Below are 27,091 nucleotides of genomic sequence, written 5' to 3'. Positions count from 1 at the left end.
TATAGTTATTTATTTCATAAGTAATCTCCTTGAAAGATGAACTTGTTTTCTTTATTTTACCGTCATTTCCTGTTTTTAGGTTGGTGCTTTTATTTTGATACAATGTAACCGGAAATAGAAAAAAAGACGAATCTGCAGATAGTTAAGCGTTTGCACGGCACAAACGGGTCTATTAAAAGTTAAAAAACATTAAGAAACGACCACTTATAAGTTCGTTTAGCACCTGGCTGATAAGGGCACAAGGTTTGTCATCATTTCGTTTTAATGTTGTACTTAATGTTTAGTAGTAATGTGATGTCCTTCTATAGTTTGGCTTTGTTATATTCCAGTGTATTTTAAGCTAGCAATACCGCTGTTTTGGTGCGATGTAGGGCATGTCTGTCGGTCTGAAAGGGACAATTATTTCAGTTTCTTGATTGGTTAGTATAAATAAATTATACATCATTTTTGGGTGTATTAATAACGATTCCAGAGGTTGAAATAACAGTTAAAATATTGAATTTCAAGTTAAATATGTTTGTTTATTACACTGTATTCTTTAAGTTATTATTGAACTAAAAACAGGCTAAAAACACACTTTTGGATACTGTTGAACATTATGAAGTTGGTAATAATATTTTTGTTTTATTCCATAGCTCTTACGGTGTGTTCAGAGTGTGTTATCAAGGGTTTTATTGGAGCAACGTTACCTTCTGTTCAGCACAAAAATAAACACCTATGAACCATCAGTTAAAGAGTTCGACCATCATTCAGCCGGGGACGCTACACAACTCATGCCTTTGAGTATCAGACACTCACAAAAGGAAAACTAATGCTGGAGCCATTTCATCTATGTGTACTGTACTTCATGTGTATAGAATCTTTAGTCCATGTATATTTTTCACTCTTGTTGAGAATTTAGATTTTGAGAAAACGTTTCAAGATTCCGGCATTTTTATAGACGCCCCTGATAATGATTGTTCTTTGAACCTCTTCATTAAGAAGTAATGTAACACTTTGCCTCTCAGACAGGGTTTAAAAAATGTATTGTTTTGTTTCCTTCTTGAAACCTGAATCACTTTTCCTATCTGTCTTTTAGGATACAGTGCCTACAAATGCCACCTTGACTGTGTGCAAAGCAACCATTATCACTGTGGCTTTTGCACAAAAGTCTTTGTGAAAAATGTTTTGTCCGTCAGTTTAAAACCTGCTGCGAGACAGCAACCACAAATATTACTGCAACTTTGGCATCCACAGTGACTCCAGCATCCATGGTGACTCAGCGTCCACAGCAGACCATCAGAAAAAAAAAACATGTTTTTGCTTGCAGTTATGGGAGGAAGTTTGCTCACTTTACCAAGGAAGGCAGAGCAACACTGTAAGACGACCCACCGCCTGTCCTCAGGATCAGCTGCGAAAGAAGGCGCTCAGGCTGCACTGTGGTCAGTAATACATGCTACATGGATTGTTACAAAAACTGAGTAATGGAAATTAACTTGTTATGTTGTTAGTAGATGTGTCTCATGGTTATTTATTCTTATTATTTTATGTCATGTTCATGTGTGTCTTTAGTCTGTTGGCTATTTGATCTACTTCCTTGGAAACTGTTTTATTTGATTCAGGAATGGTTGTTCATCTGTCCTAATAAACCTTTGAAATGGTATCATTTGCTGTTTTTTTTAAATGACACAATACTTATTATGACCTGTTTGCATCTTGCACCTGGCAAATACTCCATATTACATAAAAAAAAAAACCTCATAGTAACACTAAATCTAATAAAAATGGAACTAAAACTAAGCATTTACTCACTGTATACACATAAATGACACAGGCACATTCAAGATGCTGCACAGAGACATGAAAAAAAAAACCAATACAAAGCAGGAGAATAGTCAAACAAAACAGCATAAAATAAATTAGAAAAGGTTAAAGGTAAAAAGACCTTAAGGCAGTTTTATTTTATTGCAAAACATTTTATTGTAAAACATTTTATTGCACTATGAAATGCACACATTTTAATATTGCTTTATTTATATTCTGTCTCCACAGTAAGACAATGGTCTTGAATTTATAACCTTATTGTACAAAGCAAAAATGTCAAGGATGCTTTGATAATATATAATTTCATATAAATACCTAAAAAAAATATGTTTAATAATTCACAATGAACGTGCAGTTTCATTTTATACCACAGGGTGTCAGTGTTTCTTCTGAAAATCAGAGGAATTTTAGACCAGTCAGATTTTTAAAATAGATGGCTGTAAACCCAAATGCTGAAATTAATTTATTTGTAAGTAGTGCCAACTCAATTAGTTTTTACCTCTACTATATTAAACATTTTGAGTGACAGCTAAATTAATATTCCAGGAGTTTGCTTGGTGGTAAAAAAACAAAATAATAAATGAAAACAAGTTGTTTTAAGTGATTAGCCATTTTATTAGTGGTAAGACAATGAAGTCATCAACATACCAGAAGCTGACCATTTTAAGTTTGCAAATTATTTTCATTTTGGATGATTTGTAAATGTATACACATAAATGACAGTGACAAGGTTATTTTCAATTTTTTTTTCCTTCTTTACACAAAAGGCAGATTCAAGATGCTGCACAGAGACATAAATGCAAAGCAGAAAAATAGTCAACCAAAACAGCATAAAATAAGTTTACTTCATTTATAATTCACACTTAGGTGTTGTTCCATCTTTTGGATTAGTGAACAATAAGTTAGCTGTTCATTTTTATTTCTTTTTTGGAATATTTTCTGGTTTCTTTGCTCCATAAGAAAAAAAAGAAGTCATTACAACAGAATCATTTGAGAACATCATCATTTCCAGGTTTGACAAACACTGATCAATATTTTTCTACATTTCATGACATTTCATGTACCAAACGATTATTCCATTCATCGAGAATTAATTGATTATGAATATAATCGTTAGCTGCAGCTCTACTACTCTGGCCTTGAAGTGTAAATCACCAACACAAATAGGAAAACAACGTCAACTGAAACCCAACACTGTCAACTGAAATGCAACGTCAACCGAAACACAACGGCAACTGAAACACAACACCGTCAACCGAAACACAACAACAGCAACTGAAACAAACGTCAACTGAATAATCAGCTAAAACAACCAAAACACAAGAACAATAACTTAGGCCACTGTAGTAGAGCTCCAGCTAACGATTATATTTATAATAAACTAATTTTCTCCAAGAATGGAGTAATAGTTTGGTTCATGAAATGTCAAGAAATGTAGAAAAATATTGATCAGTGTTTGTCAAACCTGGAAATGATGATGTTCTCAAATGATTCTGTTGTAATGACTTCTTTTTTCTACGGAGCAAAGAAACCAGAAAATATTCCAAAAAAGAAATTAAAATGAACAGTTAACTTAATGTTCACAAATCCAAAAGATGGAACAACTCCCAATACAACACCTACGTGTGAATTATAAATGAAGTTAAAGTGTCAAGAATCAGGTGACTTTTTAAAGCAATGAAAAAAAAAAAAAGAGCAATTTTCTATAAATTTATACAAAAATAATTCTTCAAACTTCTTAATCCACGCTGATGGGGTGAAGTGGCTGTGACGCCCCCAGCTGGCCACACTAAAACTTCATTGAATCAAAAAAAGTAAAGAGGAGAGGAGAGAGAAGGGATAGAAAGAAAGTTAGACATAAATAACAAAAAGTGGCAGTGAAAGAAATATGGTGACAGAAGGGAGAGTAAAAAGGAAAGTAATAAAGGATGTAAGAGAAGGAAAGAAAGTAGGAATGAAAGAAGGGATGGGGAAAGAAATAAAAAATGAATGAAAAGAAAGGTGCAATGGCAGAAAGAAAGAAAGAAAGAAAGAAAGAAGGGCTGGAAGGAGGGCCCAGAAAGAAATGAAAAAAGAAACGATGGAAGGAAGGGGAAAAGGAAAGCAATAAGAGGATGAAAGAGGACAGAAAGGAAAGAAAGAACGATTTCGGTTTGTCTACTCACACAGGTAAATCACATCCAGTCCAGTCAGTGAAATCCAGTCCATGTGTTTCGCTGCTGGTTTCTGTGAATGCATGGAAACAGAAAATTAACTTGGGGCAACTTCACGTGATGCTGCTCCATCATCCTTTCCTCCATTACAATCCCTGCACTGTGAACGGTCATCAATGGGAAAAGGGGAAGAGGGATTGGGGAAGATAGAAAGAGGACGGGGACAAAAGGGGCCGTTTACAACATGAATGACACAGACAACATAGACAAACATTGAAACACAAACGTTGTTAACGCTGACTACTCTCACTCTGTCCTGAACTAAGTGTGTGGGTGCATGGATTGTTGTTGTTGTCTGACTTAGCTGCGATAAACATTTCTACCAGTAAGTCCATTTTATCTTAGGTATAGTTTAATTATTAATAGAGAGAAGAGAAACCCAACAATTCACACAACGAGCAAGCACTAGTGGCAACAGGGGAGAGAAAAAACTCCCTTTAAACAGGAAGAAATCTCTGACAGAACCAGACTCAAGATGTGCGGCCATCTGCCTCGACCGGTTGGGGTGATAGGAGATAGGAGGTAGAGACAAGACAGCGAGAACAGGAGCAGAACAACATTGACCAAAACATGTTACAGCAATGTAAAACACACAAGGGGCCCCCATTTCGTGCAATTAATATAAAGTTTTGTGTTGCTGTCGCAACTTTAAGGTTTTATTACTATCGTCGCTTTGAGTACGTTTTGTGTTGCTGTGGAAGCAACTTTAAGGTTTTACTTTTGTCGTCGCTTTGACTAACTTTTGTGTTGCTGTGGCAGCAACTTTAAGGTTTTACTTTTGTCGACGCTTTGACTAACTTTTGTGTTGCTGTGGCAGCAACTTTAAGGTTTTACTTTAAGGTTTTACTTTTGACGTCGCTTTGAATAACTTTTTGTTTAAGAGCATACTATAATACAGATCTAACAAGATAATAATGTAACATGTCGTGGAGATGTCGTGGAGATCCGCCAAGCGTTGCCTCGAGGTCCAAACCAGTGGGGTCTCCTTTCTGGAATAGAGAAGGGAAAAAAAAAAACCCACAAAAGCAGCAACAAACACCAGTTACTTGAACCACAGGGGGATATTGGGATACTCACCACCATAGGTTATTTTTCTGTCATGATGGCCACTGACCGGGGGGGGCTATTCCAGGAGTACGTATCTCTTCTGAAATAGAGTAGAAAGAAACCCCCCCCCCAACAAAGCAGCAACAAACACCAGTTACTTAAGCCACAGGAGGATATCGCAATACTCACCACCATAGGTTCCTTTTCTGTCATGATGGCCACTGACCGGGGGGGGGGGGGGGGGCTGTTCCAGAAGTACGTATCTCTTCTGAAATAGAGTAGAAAGAAACCCCCCCCCCCCACAAAGCAGCAACAAACACCAGTTACTTCAGCCACAGGAGGATATTGGGATACTCACCACCATAGGTTCTTTTTCTGTCATGTGGCCACTGACCAGGGGGGGGGGCTATTCCAGAAGTACGTATCTCTTCTGAAATAGAGTAGAAAAAAAACAAAAGCAGCAACAAACATCCGAGTCACTTAAGTCACAGCTCAGTTCTGACTCGTCATACAATGGGAGGACAGATACTACATGTACAACGGATCTGTGCAACAGATCTTTTTTACAAAAGAGATATGCTACGGTAAGTAAAGTCCAATCCAGTTCCATAGGGTCGGTCACAAAGCAGCAACAAACAGTCACTTTGGGGAGATTTGCCACCCTTTTTCTTTCAGGTGGCGCAGACCGGTAGGGCGACGGATCCATTTTCTTTGACTAGCACCCAATACGTTCCATTGCACCCAATGGCCTGGACCAACTCCAGAAACAGTACAGTGCACCCAATGCACTGCACCAAAACAATACATTGCACTGCGCAGATAGCACAGCACACAGCCACACAGCACACAGCACAGTCAAACAGCCTTCAGTCACAGCTAAGTGCTGTTTGAAGGTCATGTTGAAAGTCACTGTTTTTGTGCTGTAGCATATTTGAGAAACCCCTGGGGAAACCTTGGGGTCTCTTGTAAACAATGAAATATCACAAGACCCTTGTGAAACCATTGTAGCCATTTTATAGGGTGCACCCGCTGGCATTAAAGTTTTGCTTCCTCTGAAGCTTTAGTAATATTATTGGTCCTATATAAACCTTTAAATATGGCTTTATAAAGCCTACAACAGAAAAATTACTCAGGTCCTCCCCTGCTCCCTCCCTGGGTGCAGCAGTTGAGATTGAAGCCTGAGAAATCCCTTAAGAAACCATTTTAGCCATTTTATAGGGTGCACCCGCTGGCATTAAAGTTTTGCTTCCTCTGAAGCTTTAGTAATATTATTGGTCCTATATAAACCTTTAAATATGGCTTTATAAAGCCTACAACAGAAAAATTACTCAGGTCCTCCCCTGCTCCCTCCCTGGGTGCAGCAGTTGAGATTAGAGCCTGAGAAATCCCTTGAGAAACCATGAAATACCTTGAAATACCTTGAGAAACCTTGAGAAACCTTGAAACCATTTTAGCCATTTTATAGGGTGCACCCGCTGGCATTAAAGTTTTGCTTCCTCTGAAGCTTTAGTAATATTATTGGTCCTATATAAACCTTTAAATATAGCTTTATAAAGCCTACAACAAGAAAAAGGACTCACGTCCTCCCCTGCTCCCTGGGTGCAGCAGTTGAGATTGGAGCCTGTTGGGGTGAAGAGATGATAAGAATGAGAGCAGAAAATAACACCTAAACCACGTAAAGTCAGCGTTTATTTATGTTATATATGTTATTTATTAAAACTATTTGTTCAGTATTTCCTCCATGACCGGAGCACAAACACAGTCTGGCACAGTCGCTTGACTGAAACACAGCGGCAGTGCGATGCCGGTCGCGGACCAGACTACTCCGTTAATTATTGAGATTTTAGACCGGTAATTGTGATCAAAGCAGGTTTTAGGATTGTCAAGTAGGTTAACTGATCTACAGTTCAGCGCTGTTCAGCTTTATCTCTGTCAAATTTGGTTCCGTGTTGGACATCTCTTCTACTTCTTCTCTTCTATAATAAAAAAAAAATAAAAAATAAAATAAAAATAGCACCTGCTATAAGGTACTGGGTTAGTGTAACCGCAACAACTTACCTCTTGGGCTCCTCTCTCTTCTACTGCACGATTTTAGCCAACGCGGAAGTGGCTTTTAAAGAAAGTTTCAGTATTGGCGCGCGAATGCTCAAACCAATCAGGAAGAAGGGAGAGTGAAGGTGGGCTCGTCCTGGGAGGGGGCTATTATTGATAGCCAATGAAAAGGAAAAATGGGTAAAAAAAAAAAGTGGACAACCTATTTTTCCTTTTCATTGGCTATCAATAATAGCCCCCTCCCAAGACGAGCCCACGCAAATACTGAAACTTCCTTTAAAAGCCACGCGCGGCCGCGCGTTGACTAGAATCGTGCAGCAGAAGCCCGAGAGGTACGAGAGGTACGAGAGGTAAGAGAGGTAAGAGAGGTAAGAGAGGTAAGAGAGGTAAGTTGTATTTTAAATTAGTTTTTATTTCTACTTTCTGTGTTTCGCCACTAACATCCGTTGTCTTCTTATCGGTAATGGAGTATTTCCACTGGCCCTACTCGCCTCGCCACAGCACGGTTGAAGAAGCGTTTCCACTACTGCAGTACCTGATAGCAGGTGCTATTTTTAGAAGAGAAGAAGAGATGACCGACACGGAACAAAACTTGACGGATCAAGCCGAACAGCGCCGAACTGTAGGTCAGTTAAACTACTTGACAATCCTAAAACCTGGGTTGATCCCAATTACCGATCTAAAATCTCAATATCTCTCTCCAGGTGGAGGTGGAGTCCTTCATGTTTGTCTGCAGTACAGAGGCTCTCCACCAAAAATAGAACAAAAGTTAATCAGGCCAGCAAAATCAGTGGTTCACCACAAACACCACTCTCTGAACTATATCAGCGCTCTGTGATCAGAGCAGACACCATAAAGGCCCATAAAAACATTTACAAAAAGCCCTTTACTCCCTCTGTAATATCCACCCTGAGCAAACTCAAACAGCAATCACACCACACATGATTTTATCTGTCGTTGTTGTTCTTTTAACTATGTTTCCTACTTTACTGGTTTTATTTTCTGAGTGTGATCTATCTGTCTATCTATGGTGCTGTGACCAACAACTAAGTCAAGTCCAGGATGCAGCATATTTTGTTGGTCAATTATACCTTTGTTTTTCATTTCTGAGGGAACTGAAAACCCCATAGAGTACGTTTCGAGAGCAAAGTCCTACTTTTCTTTCTTTTTCTTTCCCAGAAATGACTTACTAATTTATACTATATCATGATGTTATTCCATGATAGTGAAATGGTCTGTATTTACATAGTCTTGTCTCAAAGCACATTTTCTATCGCACACTTTGTGTCAGCACAGCCATCGGTAGCAACGTGGGATTAAGTGTCTTGCCCAAGGACACAACGGCATGTAAACTAGCCAGGAATATGGAAATCACCCCCTTTTTAAATTGAAAGACGACTCGAGCAATAGAAGCTGAATAATATAAACAGCAGGAAAGCCCATGCCCTTTGCGTAGGTATCTTCTAGGTAACTATCCCTTTAATCACTCTCAGCCTTCCGGGTCTACACCATTTGTGGAGTGCAAACATTTGCTTTAAATTAACAAGGCTGAAGGAGCGTAAACAGACCATTGGAGCATTGACTTGGTTATGTGTTTTTTGTTTTGTTGATACTGTGACGTCATTCACTCCTCTGTACTCTCATTTCTTCTGTTTCAGGCTGCTGTTTGCAGTTGAGTGAGTTAAACATCTGTGTATTCCCTGCACACGTCATTGTTCACTCACTCTTTTAGCGTCAGCAGCTCAGTATCACTGACTTTCAATTGACTTCCAATCTGTGACTCATTCCAGAGGCTGGGTGAGGAGACGCATGTGTTCACGTCAAACACGGGTAAGGAGATCCAAGATCTGATCCATTATAATGAATGTCCAAGTGTAGTGTCAAATGCTGCTCTTACTTGACAGAATATAGAGGGTCCAAACAACTGTCTCGCACACATGCTTGCACGCAGAGACAACTCCTACCTTCTCTTCTGCTGGTGCTTAAGTTATGTGTTTGAGTATTTGTAAAATTCCAAAGTACCATGTACAGCTCAAACTGTGAGTCATGACAAATAATGACAGAGTACGACAGACGTGAGCAGTGGTGGCAGACATGTACAGTACGTGGTTCTATGGAAAAGGGGGCGGTGGACCATCGTCTCTCCTCTGCCCGCACTTGACCCTGTGATGACAACAGTTTAATACACTTTGTCCTTTCAAATCCTCAAATAGTTGCTTTTCACATGGTAAAAAATGCTGTGTTAGGGTACACTGAAAATATTTATTTTTTGAGAATTTTACAGTTAAATATTTAGAAAAATTTTGCCATTAGGAATTACAAAATTAGACTGTGCAGTTGGTGGTTGCTTTAAAAAGGTAGTCCACTGTGGATCCGCCCTGTGTTCCTACATGCTGCAGTAGTAGAGTGTCCTCTAGTGGTTTCAAGAGTGCCACCAATGATACAAGGCCCCAAGAAAAACGTTCCTCTGAACAAGGTGTCTACTGTGTTCATAGTTGGCTTCCAGTAAGGAAAATTTGAAAGGAAATGTAGAAAAATATCCCAAAAGAAATCCTTTACTGCACATGGCTAGTGAACTGTTAACTTTGTATGTATGATCATAATGCACTTAACACCACAGTTGTTACAATTCACACACATTCATACAGCACATCTACAGTTATCGCAAACCTTTTTCTGTCACTCAATTGTCAGATGTTGTCAGTACAACCACCTGTGATTAACCTCCTGACCTACCCACTGATCTATTCTAAGCTTGATGCATTAAGATTCTCAGCATCAAATAGAAATAAGGTAGTTAAAAATGTATTTCATTTGAATGCTGAGATAATAATTATAATAAATCCAGAGTCGGAAATGGTGTTGTTACTTTATTTTTTTTTTATTATTATTTTTTAAACCTTTTTCAGTGGTTTCATGGAGACCAAATCCTGGTTCCAATGAGGTATTACTACTTCCTCACAAGGTAATGATCATTCACAATAATACTGTGTTTATATTTTGTCAGGACTATGTTCATTTCTGGTCAATTTCTGTTAACTATACTGTGAACTCTACAGTAAGGCCCCAGCAAAATGTTTAATGTTTTAATAATGTGTACTAAGTATGTTATTTTGCCTTCAGGTCCACCAGTGTCCAGCAGGTGTCAGAAACCCTCCAGTTATAGGCAAAGTAAAACATTTCTCATTGAAAGATGAGTTTCTACTTCTGTCAAATTTGTTCCAGAATAATAGGTGACATTTCAAAGAAATATAAAAACAACTTAAAGAAAAACCCTGGTTAAATGTACAGATCATATTGACCATGAACCAATAAATATCAAACGCAAATGTACTTGTCTGAGATACGAAACAATACAGACAAAGATTGTCTAGATTTACTGTTTTGATATGTATGTGATATTATTTGCAACTCATATACAGATAATAAGAAGGCACATACAAATTCCACATTTAATCAGTAAGTAATTGTTCACTAACTAGAAAATAAAAAATATTCAAACCTACACAACATTGTTTCTCTTCTATAACATGATTATAGACAAATAATGTCAGTCTGTGTTGTGCAAGATTCTATAAACATGTCTTAAAATGATATACGTTGTGTAACGTTCTTTGACGACCAACTCGGTATTTTCAAAGATGCCTAATGGGCTCTTGGCACAGCAGACAGTTTGACAAGGTCACAGCAGGAAAATCACAGGTGTAAATGATGAAATCAATGATAGGTGACTTCCACTTAGCTCACTTGGTTGCAAGGTACATACTGGCTTGATGTAAAACTGTTCTGACGTACCTTAACGGAACAGACACATCGTTGGTAATTAGTGCAACATGTGATTTTCCTGCTGTAATATGTCAAAATTGATGGCTTCTGTGCAGACGGCCCATTTGACCGTATAATAAAAGAGGCAGAGAGATTCTTGGAAGTGGTATTGTTGCTGTATAATGTATTTGATGGGTGTTGTGTTTTACACTGGACTTCTGTAGTGTTGAAAATATGTATTGATGGCACTACAGACATTTTGACATATTTCAACAGCGTCACTCATAACATTAATATTCTGTTCAGTTCATGTGCAAGTCAAAACTGTGACAGTGAGCCAGCATCCTCACTAAAACTGAGCTCAGCCATCATTAATTCAATTATTTACTCCTGTGTTTTCCTTGTCAAAATTGCTGTAGTGCTGGTAACTGGATGTTGTAATGTGTAGCTGTGAAACAGAACTCAACTCAACTGTAGGTGGACACAAACCTTTTATTTCTACGGAAATGAATGACTATCTAAGTCGATATGATGTTGTCGATGTTGCCGACAGTGGGCGCCATCTAGGGAGTGGCAAGAAAAGAAGATTGACAGCGAGACTCGTCATTTGACTGAGCTGTTTCCGGACCTCAGTAAAAGTAATGATGATAAACAGAAGTGATTCACCCCCACTCCCACGTCGGTCGCACTATCATACAATGTGACCAAGTGGGTTCGGTACGTTTTATTTTGAAAGGTAACGCAGGAAAAACGACGACACAGGAAGTGTCGCGTTACTGCCTGGGGAAATGAACACATCTGGTAACGGTCACTCTACAGTCTCAGGTAATGTCATGAAACAGAGTTTGTTGTTATTCCGTCTTTGTGTGTGTTCTGTGGAGCAACATGTCACATAATTAATTGGCTCCTGGCTACTGAGCGGCACTTAATGCTAACGTAATGGTGCCGGTTAGCTGGGCTGGTCTCATGGAATCCCCTGTGGAAACCGGTGGGGGTACGTCCAACTTCTTCTTTGGTGTTATACGACATTCAGCACCTGTTATGGTTGATTTACTACCTTTTTATATATTTAGTAATGTTATAAAATAATATTGACAACATATTATCGAAACAAATGTCATGTTGCCAGGCTCGAATGCTAAAAATTAATCTGTAGTTAGTAAATGTGTAGCGACTAGTATTATCGTTTTCTGACATAAAGCTATCTTTACTTACTATTGATAGTTAAAACGGTGTGGAAAGTGGGTGTTATTGGACAGTTTAAACATTTGAATGAATCCATCTACCTTTACTTCTGGGTTTGACACGTGAAAGTAGAACACCACTGGTTTTTAGAGGGATTTTGACCCTTGAAGTGTTTGGAATACTTCCTAGGCCAGAAGTATTCCAAACCGGGTACAGATTTGTGCATTCGCAAAAAATGTACCACGACATTTAAGTCAACAGATAGATATTTTGACCCCATTATTGGTAAATGGTCAATCATCTTTTTGGCCTTAACCAAGAACTTTGTTGTTGTTTATATATTTACACAACATGTGTAATTAAAATTCGCATACAAGACTTTAGAATGAGATTGTGGACCTCGAACTGTGGGGGGCAGCATTGCACCTTAGTGCACAGTCTATCGGAACTGATTGCAATAGGGAGAATGTAATACCTCCAACGCCCACCACTGGTCCGCGGTCATTGCACTGGATTCGTTTTACCTTCGCGCTTTTATTTTGAAGGGGGAAGAGGGAAGCGGAAGTGCGGAGATTGCTTTTTACTTGGAGCTTGACTCAGGGAGGACATAGTGGATTCCGTTGGGGAGCTGTTCATCTTCGTCAGGCTGTCCTGTGGAGATCTCCCTCCATTGTACGTGTAGGTTAACGGTGTCACCCCTGGGATGAACACACCGAGGTACGTAGCTCGAGGGTCGGTCAGTGTCTGGGAGTGTTATGTCGTTAAAATGGTAGGAAATGGCTCAAACCCTACCCTTTCCTGCCGCTACTCCTCTTCACTTTGCCTGGTAAATTAGCTGGCTAGCCCTTCTCTGTTTTGCCTTGCAAATATCATATGTCTGCTCAGTGACATCCACCAGCTGCCGTAATATATGACACAATGTACACTCTCTCGTTTTTCTTCCAGCCTCTGTGGATCTAAATTAACCAGGGAAATGAGCAGAAGAAGGAGGTAAAGTGGCGGTGGCTGGCTTCCTGCGGGATTTTGCACAGGCTTTTTGTTTTTCCGTGGACATGCCTTTTCTATGGAGGAGAGCTGAGCGCAGCTAGCTGGCCGACAGTCCGGCTAGCTCAACATTTCCAGGGTTTTTGGATGAGTGCTCACTTCAAAGACTGATTTGGTTTGGATCATCCCGGGTAAGGAGTCAACATGGGGGAGCCCAGCCTGGACGACGCCAATGTCAAAGTGGCTCTTCGTGTCCGACCCATGAACAGGAGAGGTGAGAGTTGCTCCTGTCTCCCCACATCTGGGTTACTGATGCTCTGACCCCAAATTCACCTTTTGTGGAATGTAAATTATGTCTGTCTATATGGTCTTTGTGTAAACCATGTATACACTGATCCGCTACAACAAATAAGACAGGTAACTGGTTCAACTGTGGTAGAGCAGTGTATGTCTGCCCCACGTTTTAAAAGGAGTCCATGTAAACTGTCAGTTAAGACTTATTTTCATGAAACTTTAAATAATTCTCTGTAGGCAACACACTGGTCAGCCACCTGTTTCATTGCTGTGGTTGATCAATGTAAAACAAAACACACAATATGTGAGGAAAGCTACCCAGGATTATCAGTCTGCACTGGGCTTAAATGCCATTTCAACGTGTTGAATCATTGTGGTCATATGGTGATGACAGAGATAAACGGGATTGGCTGTTTTTCACTAGGTAGTCAGAAAACGGAAATGGAAACGCAAGCTAACACAACCATGACCACTATATTCTTCTTCAAGCAGAACACCAAGGGTTGTTTCAGTCTTCTTTTCAGTCATCATCAGAGTTAAAGTTGCTGTGCTGTCACAAGTTTGTTTGTGTGTGTGTGTGTGTGTGCGTGTGCGTGTGTGGTGACCGAGTGACAAGACCAACAAATGCTGCAGTTTATATTAGGTCTTCCTTTTAAATGAGGAATACAGACTACTGCCACCTGTTAGTAAGGGAACTAATGTCCTCTCAGATCGGCTGTAGTCAATGTGTAGTGTCCAATTTATTTGCCCTGACACATGCCAATCTGATTCAGTGTCACTGTTAGTCAGAGTCCTCAGCCATTGGTCAACCATCGGTCAGTGTGTCCAGAGTCTAAGACTAATGATCCGCTGATTACATGAGGCGAACTATAAATAAACCACGTGTCACACTAACAATGTCCATAGGAGACTGACTTGAGTGATGTCGTCTCTGTTAATTTCTTGGGTGTCAGTCAGAAATGACCACCCATTAGTAAATTGAGCTGCTGCAGATGAAAAGAGGCCGTATTCTGGCTGGCACATGGTTGCATGTTGCTGTTATAGCTTCTCTCATGGCCTCTAGCAAGATGGAAAGTCAAGTTGTTGTGTGAGCTCTTTCTGTCTTGAAGGTCTGTGTTCTTTGACACCTTTGCTGACTTATACAGATGCCAATAGCGTCTTGACTTAATTTGTCAATTGCTACACCAGCAGAGCAACTAGGAATGACTTCTCCCAGTCACTTGTGTCTTTATTCACTGCCTTACTACCATTAGGCCAACATGCATGTGTATCTTTGTCATTTTCCCTGGGGCCACACTTACTTCCTTTTCTCTCATTTTAAAAGATGGGGTAACAAAGGCACAGTGTTAGACAAATCTTCATGCATGTTCAAATGCTCTGGTCAATTATATTACACATTTTTAGTGTCATGCAGGAAACCACAGATTACATTTTCTGGTCATCTGCCAAGTTGTGTTTTTGCCATGGGAGGCCATGTGTCCTATGAAAGGAGGAGGTGGAGCCCTACTGAGGAGGTTGACCGACAACTGACAGAACAGATCACACGTCCCCTTCTCTTTCACTCTGAGCTGGAGGAATCGGTCACAAGACCAAGTCATTAGATGCCTATGTTTTTATAGGCAGTACATTATCATGGACTCTATTTCTACTTTAGAAAAACTCCACTGTCATTATGACATGTCTCAGTGGTAGCTCTTGACAAGATTAGACATTTGTTCTGGACACACAAAAATCCCATGTGTATCTGTGAACATCAACAATGAGTCAGTTGATGGTTAACATTGGTGTCAGTGAAGAGTAGAGCACAGCTTCTCTGTCGTGACTGGTACAGGTGATGCAAACTGGCAGTTTAAAAAGGTCAATTACACTTTTATCTAGCTGATTTGAAGCCACTTTGCTGCCTTGTCAAGTTATTATCATAGACTAAAGTAGTTAGTTGTATCTTGCTATCGTTGTGTGAGCTTAAAGAAATATGAACTTATTTAACATGCTTAGGGTCATTATGTTATGTTTTTATTTCTTTTGGCTGCAGAGACATATTTGTAAGAAAAGTTGCCTGCATCAAGTATTTCTAGCTTCACTGTTGCAACATTCAAAACATACAAAACTTTTTTTGTCATAAATATGAACACATGCCCTCATGAATCTTCCATTGCTTAGCAAAAGCAATCATGATTTTGGTAACGGGACACATGCAGACAAATTGATGGCTTCTTGAAGGCAGTGGGAATGGGTTTGGAACCAGTAGTGCCACGTTTCCAGTTGTGCCTTTCGGATTTCCTGACTCTGGTTTCTCTGTCTGAATCATGGCTCTGTCCACATTTACAAGTGTTAAGACAAGACATTTATCACATACTCAACCAAAACACATACTGGCTCGGAGAAACCAAGGATTTCTATCATATATTGTTTCAGAAGTGGTATAACTGATGAGTTCTTTCCTCACTCAAATATGCCCAGCTTTGATTCAGACCTGTGACATATATAAATATTAAACAGGCTCCTTTAACCTCGAGGCCACTGTCTCTGTGTAGCCCAGGTTGAGGAGGAGATGTGGTGTAGCTGCCTAGCTGGACAAAGACAGGAAGGGAGTGAGTCTGAATGAATATTTGCTAACATTGCGTAATGCTCCATGTTCCCATGGCTGTGGCCTTCGAAGAACAGAGCAATCTCAGGCGTAGCAACGGCAGCCCTGCTGCCAATTTGTCTGATGTCAGGGCAGTTGTGCCAAAACCTCAGCACCGGTAACCCAGGGAAGGACCAGAGAGAAAGTCAGTGGAAAGTGGGAACTGGCTATGGAGCAAGGAGAGGTAGATAACAATGGGCACATTTATCCTGTCAACCACGCTGCATCACAGTTTCCTTACTGCTGAGGAGGAAGTACAGCTGCAGAACTATGGGCATGTGGGTAATGAAGGCAGCAGGAGAGCACATTTTTCTTCCTCAACACCCCAGTGTTTGCTTCAGTCCCCACCTTTTTTTACTTTTTTTTTTTTTACTTTGTCACTAAACCTCATATTGCTGACTTTGTGATGTCAAACAACTGAAGACTTGGATGGTTATTCAGGTCCAGTGACCTTTGACACAAAGTTTCCATGAATCTATGCCTGTGTTCCTGCCAGAAACAGCAGTGTTGTGGCTCTATAAACAGACACTCCAGCCTCAAATCCCCAGTGTTGCTGGTTTCAGCAGGCACAGTTAGCCTTTCATCAGATGTACAGCTGCTCACATTGAGATTCACTTACGTATCCAATGGAACGTTCATTCACATTTAGGGAAATGATAGTAGACTTTGATTGTGGCTTGTATGTTACATTAATCTACTCTAATGCTTCAGGGTAGGCAACACTCTAGTGAATCCATTGTGTGCAAACAAAGTGGACAATGTGTGACTGGTAATTGGGATAACAAGATTATAATTAGGTATTGTTAATATATCCTGTGCAGGTACATTGATGCAATGATGATGCTTAGCTTTTTGCAACATTATGCATACTTGATCAGCAAATCAATAATTATTGTTCGATGAAATCAGGGAAGATAGATTTCAGATTGTTTACTATACACTGTTATCAAGGCTGGTTGGTGTGAGGATTGTGTACTATTTCTTAATCAAAAAAGGAGGAATGACTGTCTACCAAAAATTGATTGTGCTGTCATGTCTTGGTTTGAAAACATCTGAAGGCATAAAATATTTAATTACACTGTTATGCTGCATAAGACGGTTCTTGTGGAAGAAAAGTATTGAAACCACAGAAGGTTTTTGTCTTGAGTTGACACACGCCCTTGCATGCCCATTGCTTGACAGCCAACTGGGGCATTTTCAGCAGCTGCATGTAAATACTGACCTTTACGGTACATATTTGGCCATTGTAAAAATAAATGCATGAATAAATACATGTTCAAGGGGTATAGACAAAGGCATTAAGGATTCTTGTTTACCCGGGAACCTTGATTGAGGGCTTGTATTTGAAGGACGGTGTTTATTACCAGTAGGTTTCGTCATTGCTGCAGTGCCCTTGAACTAATTCAGATTTGCAGCTGAAGGAGTAATGTTTTTACACTGACCTCTGACCTCCCTATAGAAGAGGTCCTAGTAGAGGAGGTGGGCTATCCGAAGCAGGGGCAACAGGGTAGGTAGATGACTGACTTTCATCCTTATCTTATCTCTGGGTTAAATGGTAAGAATTTGTCACCACTTTGTGTTGCTTATTTTTACAAACAAGCCTTTTTTAAAACCATTTTGATTCAAAAACATCCTCATTATGTTTATTTAATGTTTTGTTGCCCCTGCTAATCTTCCATGATTACAGAAGTGATTTGTTGTACAGAGCTATGGTCTAAGCTTTCACCAGTAAAATAATGATGCCGATAAATCAGTCAGATCTGCAACAATCCAGTTGTTAACTGTATATTTTGTTGTTTATTTTAAATAATAACCTTGTCTGCCTGAATTTGGATGCCCAGGATATGCTGGAAGCCCTTCCCCTGTGTGTCTGACGAGTCAACGACCATCATTAGGTCTCCCTGGCAAGATGGATGAATGGAGAGACTTAGCCAGGCTCATGAATTTACAGTGTGGTTCAAGTTGATATTTCCAATACTTTCCTGGTCACTTTAACAGCAAGGCTTCTTTTAGAAGTTTGCCCAAGAAAATAAACATAATGTGCAAACCATTATACGGTAAATACTGTCAGAAACTGGCTGTAAATAAGTTGTCACATACTGTGCTTGTCTTTGTAGCACTGAAAAACATAACTTATATTTAGGAAGGAAAATCCGCATTTTTCTTATTGGAACATTTTAACTGCAGAGCTACCCCCTTAATCAAGAAGCTTGTGCAACATTATCTGCTGGCTGATGCAGCCTGTCAACATTAGTAGATTTAGTGGACAAAGCATTATGACTGCTTCTTAGACTGAGCTGGAAACTTGAGTCATTGTCTTACTTCATGTGCATGCATGTGTGTATGTGTGAGAGAGATCAATTGAACAATAAGAGTTGCACAAAATAGAGTAAAAGCAGGAAGGAATTTAGAGAAGAGATCCTTGTATCTGTATTTAAAAGTGACTGCATGTCTGTCATTACATCACACATTTGCTGGAGATGACAAAAAACAAAACATAACTGCACTACATGACATGGTGTAAAATTTGTGTTTTGAGGTTGAGTTGTGATTGTAAAACTGTGTTGTCTGATCCACAGAAAAGGAACTGAACACAAAATGTGTTGTGGAGATGGTGAAGAACCAGACGATTCTCCATCCTGCAGGAACCAACCTTGGCAAAGCAGACACCAGGTACGTGCATGTGCTGACCGCACTTTGCGTCCACAACATTATTAAGTCCTGAAAAGTTATTAAATTAAAAGCCATTAGCTCATGTTTAACGGCCTTTTAATAAGTGATAGTGTATGCTTGGACTGGGCAATATGCACAAACATAACGTGTCGTATTATGTTTAGCCTGAAAAGCGATCATCCTGGTATTTACCCACAGGTATTTATGATTTGCAATACATTTTTTCAAGTAAATGTTCAAACTGTAATCCACCCTATGGGAGAGGGAGATTTTTGGTTGGGTGTGGTTGGTCCCACTTCCCTCACAGCATTAGAGAGGCAGCATGAAACATTGAAACCCAACTTTCCCAGTTGATTAAATGGACATCAACTGTCATTCTCCTTTTTGAGACACATTTTTAGATTAGGTGTGGAGAAAGTTTCCTAAAATATGAATTTTCCACTGTTCTTTATAAATAGACATTCATAAATTCCCACACAACTTGCTCCAGGGTTATCACGTTTTCTTCAGAATTAAAGTCATGACAATATGTTGTGTTTGTGGAGAGGGAAAGCCCAATCTCCTACTGTCACGTTCTACTTTACTTTCACAAACAGGCTCTGAATTTACACTTTTAATAATAATAATAATAATAATAATAATAATAAAAAATCCATACTGTATGAAAAGTGCCTCGGAAATGTTCTATCGCTTCCCTGACTGCTTCTCAGAAGACATCCTCTGATTTTGGAATGTTTTGCAGGAAGCTGACAAACTGGCTGTCAGGCCTCCTGGAGACAGGTGTTTATCTACATAAATCACTCGTCCCTAGTTTCCCCTCTCTTGGCTTTTTCTGTTTCCATGCTTTTGATCAGCTACTGGTTGTGGGTTATGCTTGAGTCTCTCCTACACTGTACTGTATGTGTTGCCGTATCTGTGTCTGAATAAGGGAATGTTGTCAGCAGTTATCACACCTTGCGAACTGCTGGTGTTTGCAAGGTATATATAAAGGCAAATATAAAGCTGAACACTGATAAAGTTGGGATACAAAAAGAAGCCTGCTGGCCAGGCCCCATTACAAACCAAGCTGGTTGTGTTGTAAGTACTGTTGGGTAGCAGAGCATGTCACTAATATGACGCGTTACCTGTACGATCAGTATCTACCGTACCAGATCAGGAAGCAAATCTTGGTGCCTTGTTTCAGTGCCTGAGCTTTTTCCATGAGCTGCTTTTCCATCCATTTCCCTTTAGATTGAGCTGAAAAGCACTTTGCCCAGCTGTCTGTCCAGAAGCTGACAGATTCGAGCTACCCTGCACCATACACACACATGTGCTTGTCTCCCATCTAAAAACAGGCATGTGTGATGGTATTGTACACTACAAGTCCTGCTCATGATAAGATCACTGGTTTTGTTGCCTTGTCAACAAATGCACGTTATTGCGACATATTTTGTGACATTTGTAACAACTAACCATGGGCGGAGCCTGAGAGCAAATCTAGATTATGTTACTTTACCATTTTGAAAGTATAAATTTAGCACTGTTACTGAGAAAAAAATGATAAACTCTAGTTGTATGAAAGATCTCTCTCTAACTGGTGGCACCTGGTGGAGATGATATACTAAATAATGTTGGCTTCAAACTGAGGTTCAAGAGTGTGTCTGTGGAAGAAAGACGGGAGTAGTGAGACGCAGGCAAAACTGAGACAGCCATACATTAAAAAGGCAGACTCCCGTCTTCCTTCTCTCTTGTCAGGCTGCAAATCCCCACCGCCTGGCTTCCTCCCCTTTTCTCAGCCCTTCTGTTTCTATGGCAACAATGGGTAAGGTTAACTTTGGGTCGCTGACAGTGACCATGAAGCCCCTTCCTTGAGTGTGGAGGCGGTAGAAATGGGGGAAAGCCCTCATTTACTTGAGCATCTGTCGACCATAAACTTCTCCCGGTGACTTTTATGACTTTTTGTGGGACTGAACAAGAGCAAAGCTTCTCAGTCTGTGTCTCGATGACAAAGGAGCGAGGAAGCAGCAGGAGGACGGGCTGACTGACTGCCGCCCTCTGCATGCAAATGTCATTTTTGTTTTGTTTACATTTACACAGTGTGTACATTGGAGGATTATTTTTACTCAGTATTTCACTTGATTCTTAGTAGTTGAGCTTTGACCTAACTCACCAGTGTCATACAAATCAGGCTCGTGTGCACTTTACTCAAACAAAACATCTACTATCTATTTTTGTAGCTGAATTCTAAACTGATTTTTTTTTTTCTGCTTGTGGGTCTGATACAGTTTTTCCAGCCAGCAGCACACACTGGGGAGGCCAGATTAAACTTTGTCATGCTGCCACCCTCGCTGACTCACTACAGTACTGTCATTAATGTTGTCTTATGAAGTCTCACTAAAGTATCAAGAATATTTGCAGTCGACCCAAGAGACAAATTACAAAAATTTGGTGGTGATCTGGATATTCTCCAAGTTTTTCTCTAGTTCTATTATGCATTAGATCTCTGTTCTCTCTCCTGGCCGAGGTTTACATGATTTTCTTTTCCATTTGCTAATGGAAATATTGCATTACATCATTCATATATTGTATTCAGTGCCTATTTTTACACCTGCCTTGCCTGATTAACATTGAACCCAGTGGGGATGTTTTAACCTTCAGGGCCAGGGCAGCGTGTGCTCCTCTGTCTGATAAGCAGGCAGCTGACCTCCAAGCAGCTGTGTGGTCAAAAAATATAGTTTGCATCATGACCTGAGGCTATTTGCACTGGGGATGTTGACACACTTGGAGGTCCTGTCAGATGTCAGTGAGGCAAACACATGTGTGCCTTGGTTTCCAAGACGATGGACAATAGATACTATGTGGCCCCATATCTTAGAATGTATTTTTTTCCCTCTCAGCATGTTTGTGTATGTGTGGGTTAATTGTACTGCTCACTAATATGTTTTTAGTGAAGGATTAACAGTGTATTTGTTAAAATAGAAAGATGGAATTTGATTGCAGAGTGAGATTTAAATGTTTATACAGTCCAGCCTGAACTGGCCATGTGAATGTGGGAGTTCCTAACAGTCCACAACTTAATGACAGGGTTAGAAATTAAGGAGTGTCATGCATCTACAGGCCACACTGACCAGAACTTTCCTGCTTTGGATAGTTGCTAGGTTAACAAAAATAATTCAAGAAATCTGATTATAGCAAATACAATAAGATGGGTTCATATGCTTGTGGTAGCCTGGGCATCTGAGATCTGACATTTAAACCATGGCTCTTTTGCACTCATTGGACATTGGCTTTTTTTCCTTAAATACATTACCATGATCATAAATTCAGTTTGTTCATTCTTTTTGTGGGAGGATATTGAGCTGAAATGTAAACACAATGTTGTCCCTCAGCATAAACCAGTGTTAATGTTAACTGTGAGTGAGTGATTAGTCTTGAAGAGTGAAAGTCTGAATAGAGTGAGGAGGAAACAAAATATTCACCACTGTGTAGCTGCCGAGCAGCTCCAGAAGGAAGGATGAGTCACATGACACTGATCCATCTGATTATATGTGAATTGATTATACTCCCCACTGCCTGTGAAGTCAGCATTTCCAGCCATCGATATTGGTCCATCATCATCAGAAAACAATATTGTATACCTACTTTATATTACTATGTAAACTGGTGTGAATGTATGAATCCAGCAATGAGCTCAATATTGATAAGGGACAGGTTAAAGGATGTAAACTCTTTGTAGACTTAAGCCTGCTACTCCGTCACTTGCCACTTTTGATACACTCACTTAACCAGTCGTGCGATTCTTAAGTCTTAATTTATCCTACTGAAAAATATTTCCATCTTGAAGTTGTCATTGTATTATCCTGATTGGTACTGTCAGCTTACTTATTTATTTGCATTTATGAGCTACTTCTTGTTGATTGTGATTAAGACTGGATTTGCTGAAATTGTTGATGTTAGGGGGGAAAGCTGAGAGGACAATAGCATGTCAAGAAGCTGAAAGTGTGTGGTGAACAGTGTGTCAGTCAAGAGAGACACAGAAAAAAAGTTTTTGTCCGACAGTTGAAGAAAATAAGAAAATTACACAGAGACAAAAGTGTCAAGTGACACAAGGTGCATTTTAAGTGTCTTGTAGAGTAGAATAGAAATACTGCAATGTAGTTTCTATCCGTTGATCAATGTTATTCGTGATCCAGGGCTTTGAAAAGATATTTGTCAGTTTAATTTGAATCATGCTGTGCTGTGTCATGTTTTGAGAGGTTCTATTCTATCCATTGTATTTTCTCACGGCACTAATTCAGGGAACACTGAGTAGGCAAAGCTAAACAACACTTTTTCTACTTGGCCTGATTCAGTTTAGATAAATGTCAGACTGAGTGACTATCATGCGATGTGCACTGATTTTGGAAATAAAACCCACGGGTTATTGTCTCAAAAAATATATCATTCAGTTTTGATTCAAGGGGGGAAAGAAAATCGCCATTATTAGTATTGCAAATTGCAGTATGTGTAGAATTGCAATACAAATTTAAATGTCAATCAAGTATCGTGATACAATAAAATGGTGACAAAAGCATATCTTCTGAGTCTTATTACATACTGTACATACCCCTAGCCACAGTCGGTAATACCCAACATCTAACTTGCAGTATATAGTAAATGAATGAGTTCACTGTTGGGGATGGCATACAGTTTGTGTATGTATGATATGCAGAAGCCATCAACTCTATAGCTGTCATTTTCATTGCATGTGAAGACTTATTGTTATGTGCTGAATTCAAACATTAGCTTATGACAGCACAGTTCTTGTTGTTCTGTGCCATCAGTATGTTTCAGCTTAACATTCCAGGCTTGGGCCCAGCCTCTTTCCTTCTAACCCGCTGGCTACCTTCAACCTTCTTTCTATCCGCCATTCCTCCCTACACAGCTGTGAATGGTTCAGTCCATAAGAGGGGGGAAAAGAGCAGTAGAGAAAGAGAGAGAGGAGGGGGGGGAGCAGCCATGCATCAGGTTATTTTTTAAATTATGGTGATGAGAGCAGAGGAGCAGGCTGAAGGGTGAAGGGACGAATAGAAGTTTAGGATGACGGAGGGAGGCGGGGTCACAGCTCTCCTGAGTGCCTCTTATTGGCCATAGGGGATCCCAGTTTTGTTTCTCAGAGTTTAATACATGGGTAACCCTTCTTGTCTGCAACCATGACAGCTACCACATTATGTATGTCAAAATGTGTCATGCTGATTTCTTAGGACATGGGACTGTGAGATAATGGGCATACATTACATGCCCTTAATCCCCTGAACATTTTACGATCCTTAAATGTTGCATCAGTAAATCAAAGATTTCACCTTTGACAAAATGGTGATAACCCCAGTGACTGCTGAAGGTCTTGTGGACTTTAAATCAGTACTAACTGTCATCTGCCTATTTGTATCCTGCTTGAAGTGCCACTGGAATCAATTAGAGCTGCAGATGAGGATTGTTCTGCATGTATTCACTGTGCTGAGTGCAGCACGTCAGCAGAGGAACGTCAGTGAAATATGAAGTGTTACAGATTGGGCTGGATGCTGGCAGCTTTGGTGGTTTATAAAGAATGTGCATGGGTGAAAGGAAACAGGTGTGTGTGTGGGTATGTATGTATGTATGTATGTATGTATGCATGTATGTGTGCACTTGTATTTGTTACGTCTTTTTTCGACATTTTTTGCTGTAAACACTGACCTTGTCAGGACCAGTAGTCCTCATGGACACCAAAACTGAAAGAGGCACAACCTGATCTCTGGGGAACTGGTTAAGTTTAAAGCTAAGATTTGAACTGTGGTTTGGTTAAGTTTGGAATTAGGCATTAGTCAAATGAATGGAAGTCAATGCAGTACCCTAAGAACAATAGCTTTGCAAACCTGTGTATGTGTGTCTGTAAAACATTATCTCTCTACCCCTGGCCACCTCATTTGACTTTGTGCAGCTTTCTGACAGCATAACTAACCCCACGGGCAGAGCAGCAATGTACAGATGGAGAAAGAACATGTCAGGGGATTTCCAGGGCCCAATTCAAACTGGGAATTAACATCTGTCCTTAATGATCAAATCAATGGGTGGACAGAGCTAAGTACAACTGTTCTCACCTCGTATTAAAATCTCCTGTGACCACATGAGAACGGATCTGACTTCATTCGCATTGTATTAAAATACACACTGACATCGTTTCGGTGGATGACAACAAAACTATGTAAAAATGAGTCTGACTGTACATATACATGTGATTTCTGTGTGAGAGGAAGAGTGAGAGGAGAAACTTAGTGAATGAAAGCATTGTTTGCGCTGTTGTAACACGAGATGAGACTTTAACCATTAGAAAAATGAAATCATGTGAAGATCAAGGTTAACGTTGTGGATAATCATTGGTTCCAGCCCTAATTCCCACCAATTTTGTGAAGAACTGTCCATGTTTGTTGCGATATTTTCACCACACAGAGACACTCAAAAACAGTGACGAGTGAGCAGCAGTTGGACAGTGTCGGTTTCCCCTTGCAGATTTCCAACACACAGTTAAAATCTAAGTGTTGGTGATGATTTGACTTGTATTTATTGATCTCTTATGTTCTACCCATCCAGTAAGTTAAAACAAATGCCATTTATAGCTACCCTGATGCTGAGCTTGGGAAAAGAATAAGCTGATGACTGCAGAGTGACTGGGTGCCAGGTTGTTTAAATGCGGAAATGAAATGATATTCATATGCTCAACACATATGGTAATTAATATGGTGATCAATGGTTGTGCAGGGGCCCAACATATGCCCTTTAATTCGGATGATTTAGATCTGATGATGCCAGACTCGATGCTGATGTAACTTCCAAATCCACATCAGAGGCAAACATTTTAAGATATGGAAAAGTTAAAATGCCCAGGCTGGTGCAGCTTGTTAATAAAGATGGCTAAAGATATTCATGAACACAAAGGAAAATACAACCTAATCTTAAATATATACACAGTCTCAGACCTTTTCTGCAGGGTTCAGGTTCTTGTAATTGCTTGTTATTGTTTTACTTTTTAAATTGCTTTTTTCAAAGTTAAAGTCTGTCGTTATTGCAGTAGTCTGTTCTGGTGTGGTCTGACATTTGCTTGCATGCTGTGCAGAGATCCAGACGTGGGGGATCATCTGTTTGCTGAGATCTGTTTTAAAGGACATTGCCACTGGTTAAATGCTCCTAATGTAAACGTGTGGGTTGTTGTGTGTAGTATGTATTTTCCCATTTTTGTCTGTAGGGTATTGTGCAGACACTGGGCAATCCACCCTCTTTTTAAATGTCAAATATTCACTTCAACATTCTCAGGGATTGTCCCTTCATAACTGCTAATTTCTTTGCATGACCTTGACACAGTAACCCTTCTACAACACCATCTAATTCACACACAGTCTCAACACTCTGCCAACTTCACCACCAACCCCCTCTTCCAACCCAGACACCCACCTTTTTTTTTTTTTTGGTGTCCACCAAGCTGCCAAAGACGAATGTGTTCCCTGACATCCACAGACACACACCCTTTCCAAATCCCATGAGAAGTTGGTTTTGACATGTGACAAAGAAGTCACACACAAACTGAGGGCTGTGGCTTATTTGTCTAAGTGTCTGTCTCCATTTACTAATTTCCTACTAGGAGCACATGATATTATGATAAAAAACACTGATAATCTGGAATAGCATGAGCCAATTTTCAGATTATGTTTACTCTGAACGGTCAGCATACTCATCCTCTCTTGCTGTGTGCACTAAAAGTCATTTATCGCTCTTTCCACATGCTCCTGTGGACCTTGAACCTCCCAACATCATCATCAGGAATCAGTCCAAGGTAGACACACATACACACACACCCTCCCAGACAGACATATAGCTAAATCCGTGGTTGCGAATTTTAAACAGAAGCCACTGTGTTTTCCAAGGCTTAGTTTATGAGCTGTCTGCAGTGTTAAATGTAGTGACACAAAGTTGATTTGTACTTCTGCTTTTTAATTTATTTAAATTTCATTCATATTTGATGTAATTTGAAAATCTGAAAACAAGCTAAATATATTCAGTTTAAATTTATTTTATTTACAAGGAAATCTTAACTTGAACCCTGCTGTTTTACAACCATCATAAAATGTTATTCATATGTGTGTCTCATGCTGGTATTATTGTCTCCATATCTTCCAGGTCTTTGCCTATGATTACTGTTTCTGGTCCATGGACGAGGCAGATAAAGAGCATTTTGCAGGTTACTTAATTACCACAGATCCAGTTAACATTGATTAAATGTTATCACCAAAATGTCATTCCATGTCTAATCTTGTGGATGTACAGTACACAGTTTCACAGAATGGTGTGATCTGTGTCTGCAGGTCAGGAGGTGGTGTTCCAGTGCCTTGGGGAGAGTCTTCTCTACAATGCCTTTCAGGGCTACAATGCCTGTATATTTGCCTATGGACAAACTGGT

The 27,091-nt window shown here is 39.8% G+C and overlaps 1 protein-coding gene and 2 long non-coding RNA genes across 11 annotated transcripts in view; all 3 read left to right on the top strand.

Moving 5' to 3' along the window:
* The first annotated feature begins 135 nt into the window (after window positions 1-135).
* Window positions 136-728, top strand: LOC131459844 (uncharacterized). Its single transcript, XR_009240292.1, has 2 exons — window positions 136-243; window positions 636-728. It is a non-coding gene; the product is annotated as an uncharacterized LOC131459844 (long non-coding RNA).
* A 6,641-nt stretch (window positions 729-7,369) lies between these two features.
* Window positions 7,370-10,611, top strand: LOC131459750 (uncharacterized). Of its 3 annotated transcripts, none has more exons than XR_009240271.1 (5): window positions 7,370-7,456; window positions 7,585-7,741; window positions 8,774-8,945; window positions 10,025-10,080; window positions 10,239-10,611. It is a non-coding gene; the product is annotated as an uncharacterized LOC131459750 (long non-coding RNA). The 3 variants fall into 3 exon arrangements; XR_009240270.1 differs by having other exon boundaries at window positions 7,370-7,465; XR_009240269.1 differs by having other exon boundaries at window positions 7,402-7,474.
* Window positions 10,612-11,639: 1,028 nt separating this feature from the next.
* The window catches only part of kif13ba (kinesin family member 13Ba), a 36,789-nt gene continuing 21,337 nt past the window's right edge, over window positions 11,640-27,091 (top strand). For 3 of the 7 annotated variants that reach the window (XM_058629163.1, XM_058629162.1, XM_058629161.1), the window contains exons 1-7: window positions 11,660-11,705; window positions 12,611-12,782; window positions 13,011-13,323; window positions 18,549-18,642; window positions 26,455-26,467; window positions 26,812-26,872; window positions 26,997-27,089. In XM_058629163.1, the coding sequence (XP_058485146.1) occupies window positions 13,254-13,323; window positions 18,549-18,642; window positions 26,455-26,467; window positions 26,812-26,872; window positions 26,997-27,089 (331 nt within the window). In that variant the 5' untranslated portion in view covers window positions 11,660-11,705; window positions 12,611-12,782; window positions 13,011-13,253. The other 4 variants (XM_058629156.1, XM_058629159.1, XM_058629158.1 and 1 more) reach the window with 4 other exon arrangements.

Source organism: Solea solea, chromosome 5 (assembly GCF_958295425.1).
Source record: "Solea solea chromosome 5, fSolSol10.1, whole genome shotgun sequence".
Lineage (NCBI taxonomy): Eukaryota > Metazoa > Chordata > Actinopteri > Pleuronectiformes > Soleidae > Solea > Solea solea.
This window is presented reverse-complemented; position numbering and strand designations above follow the sequence as displayed.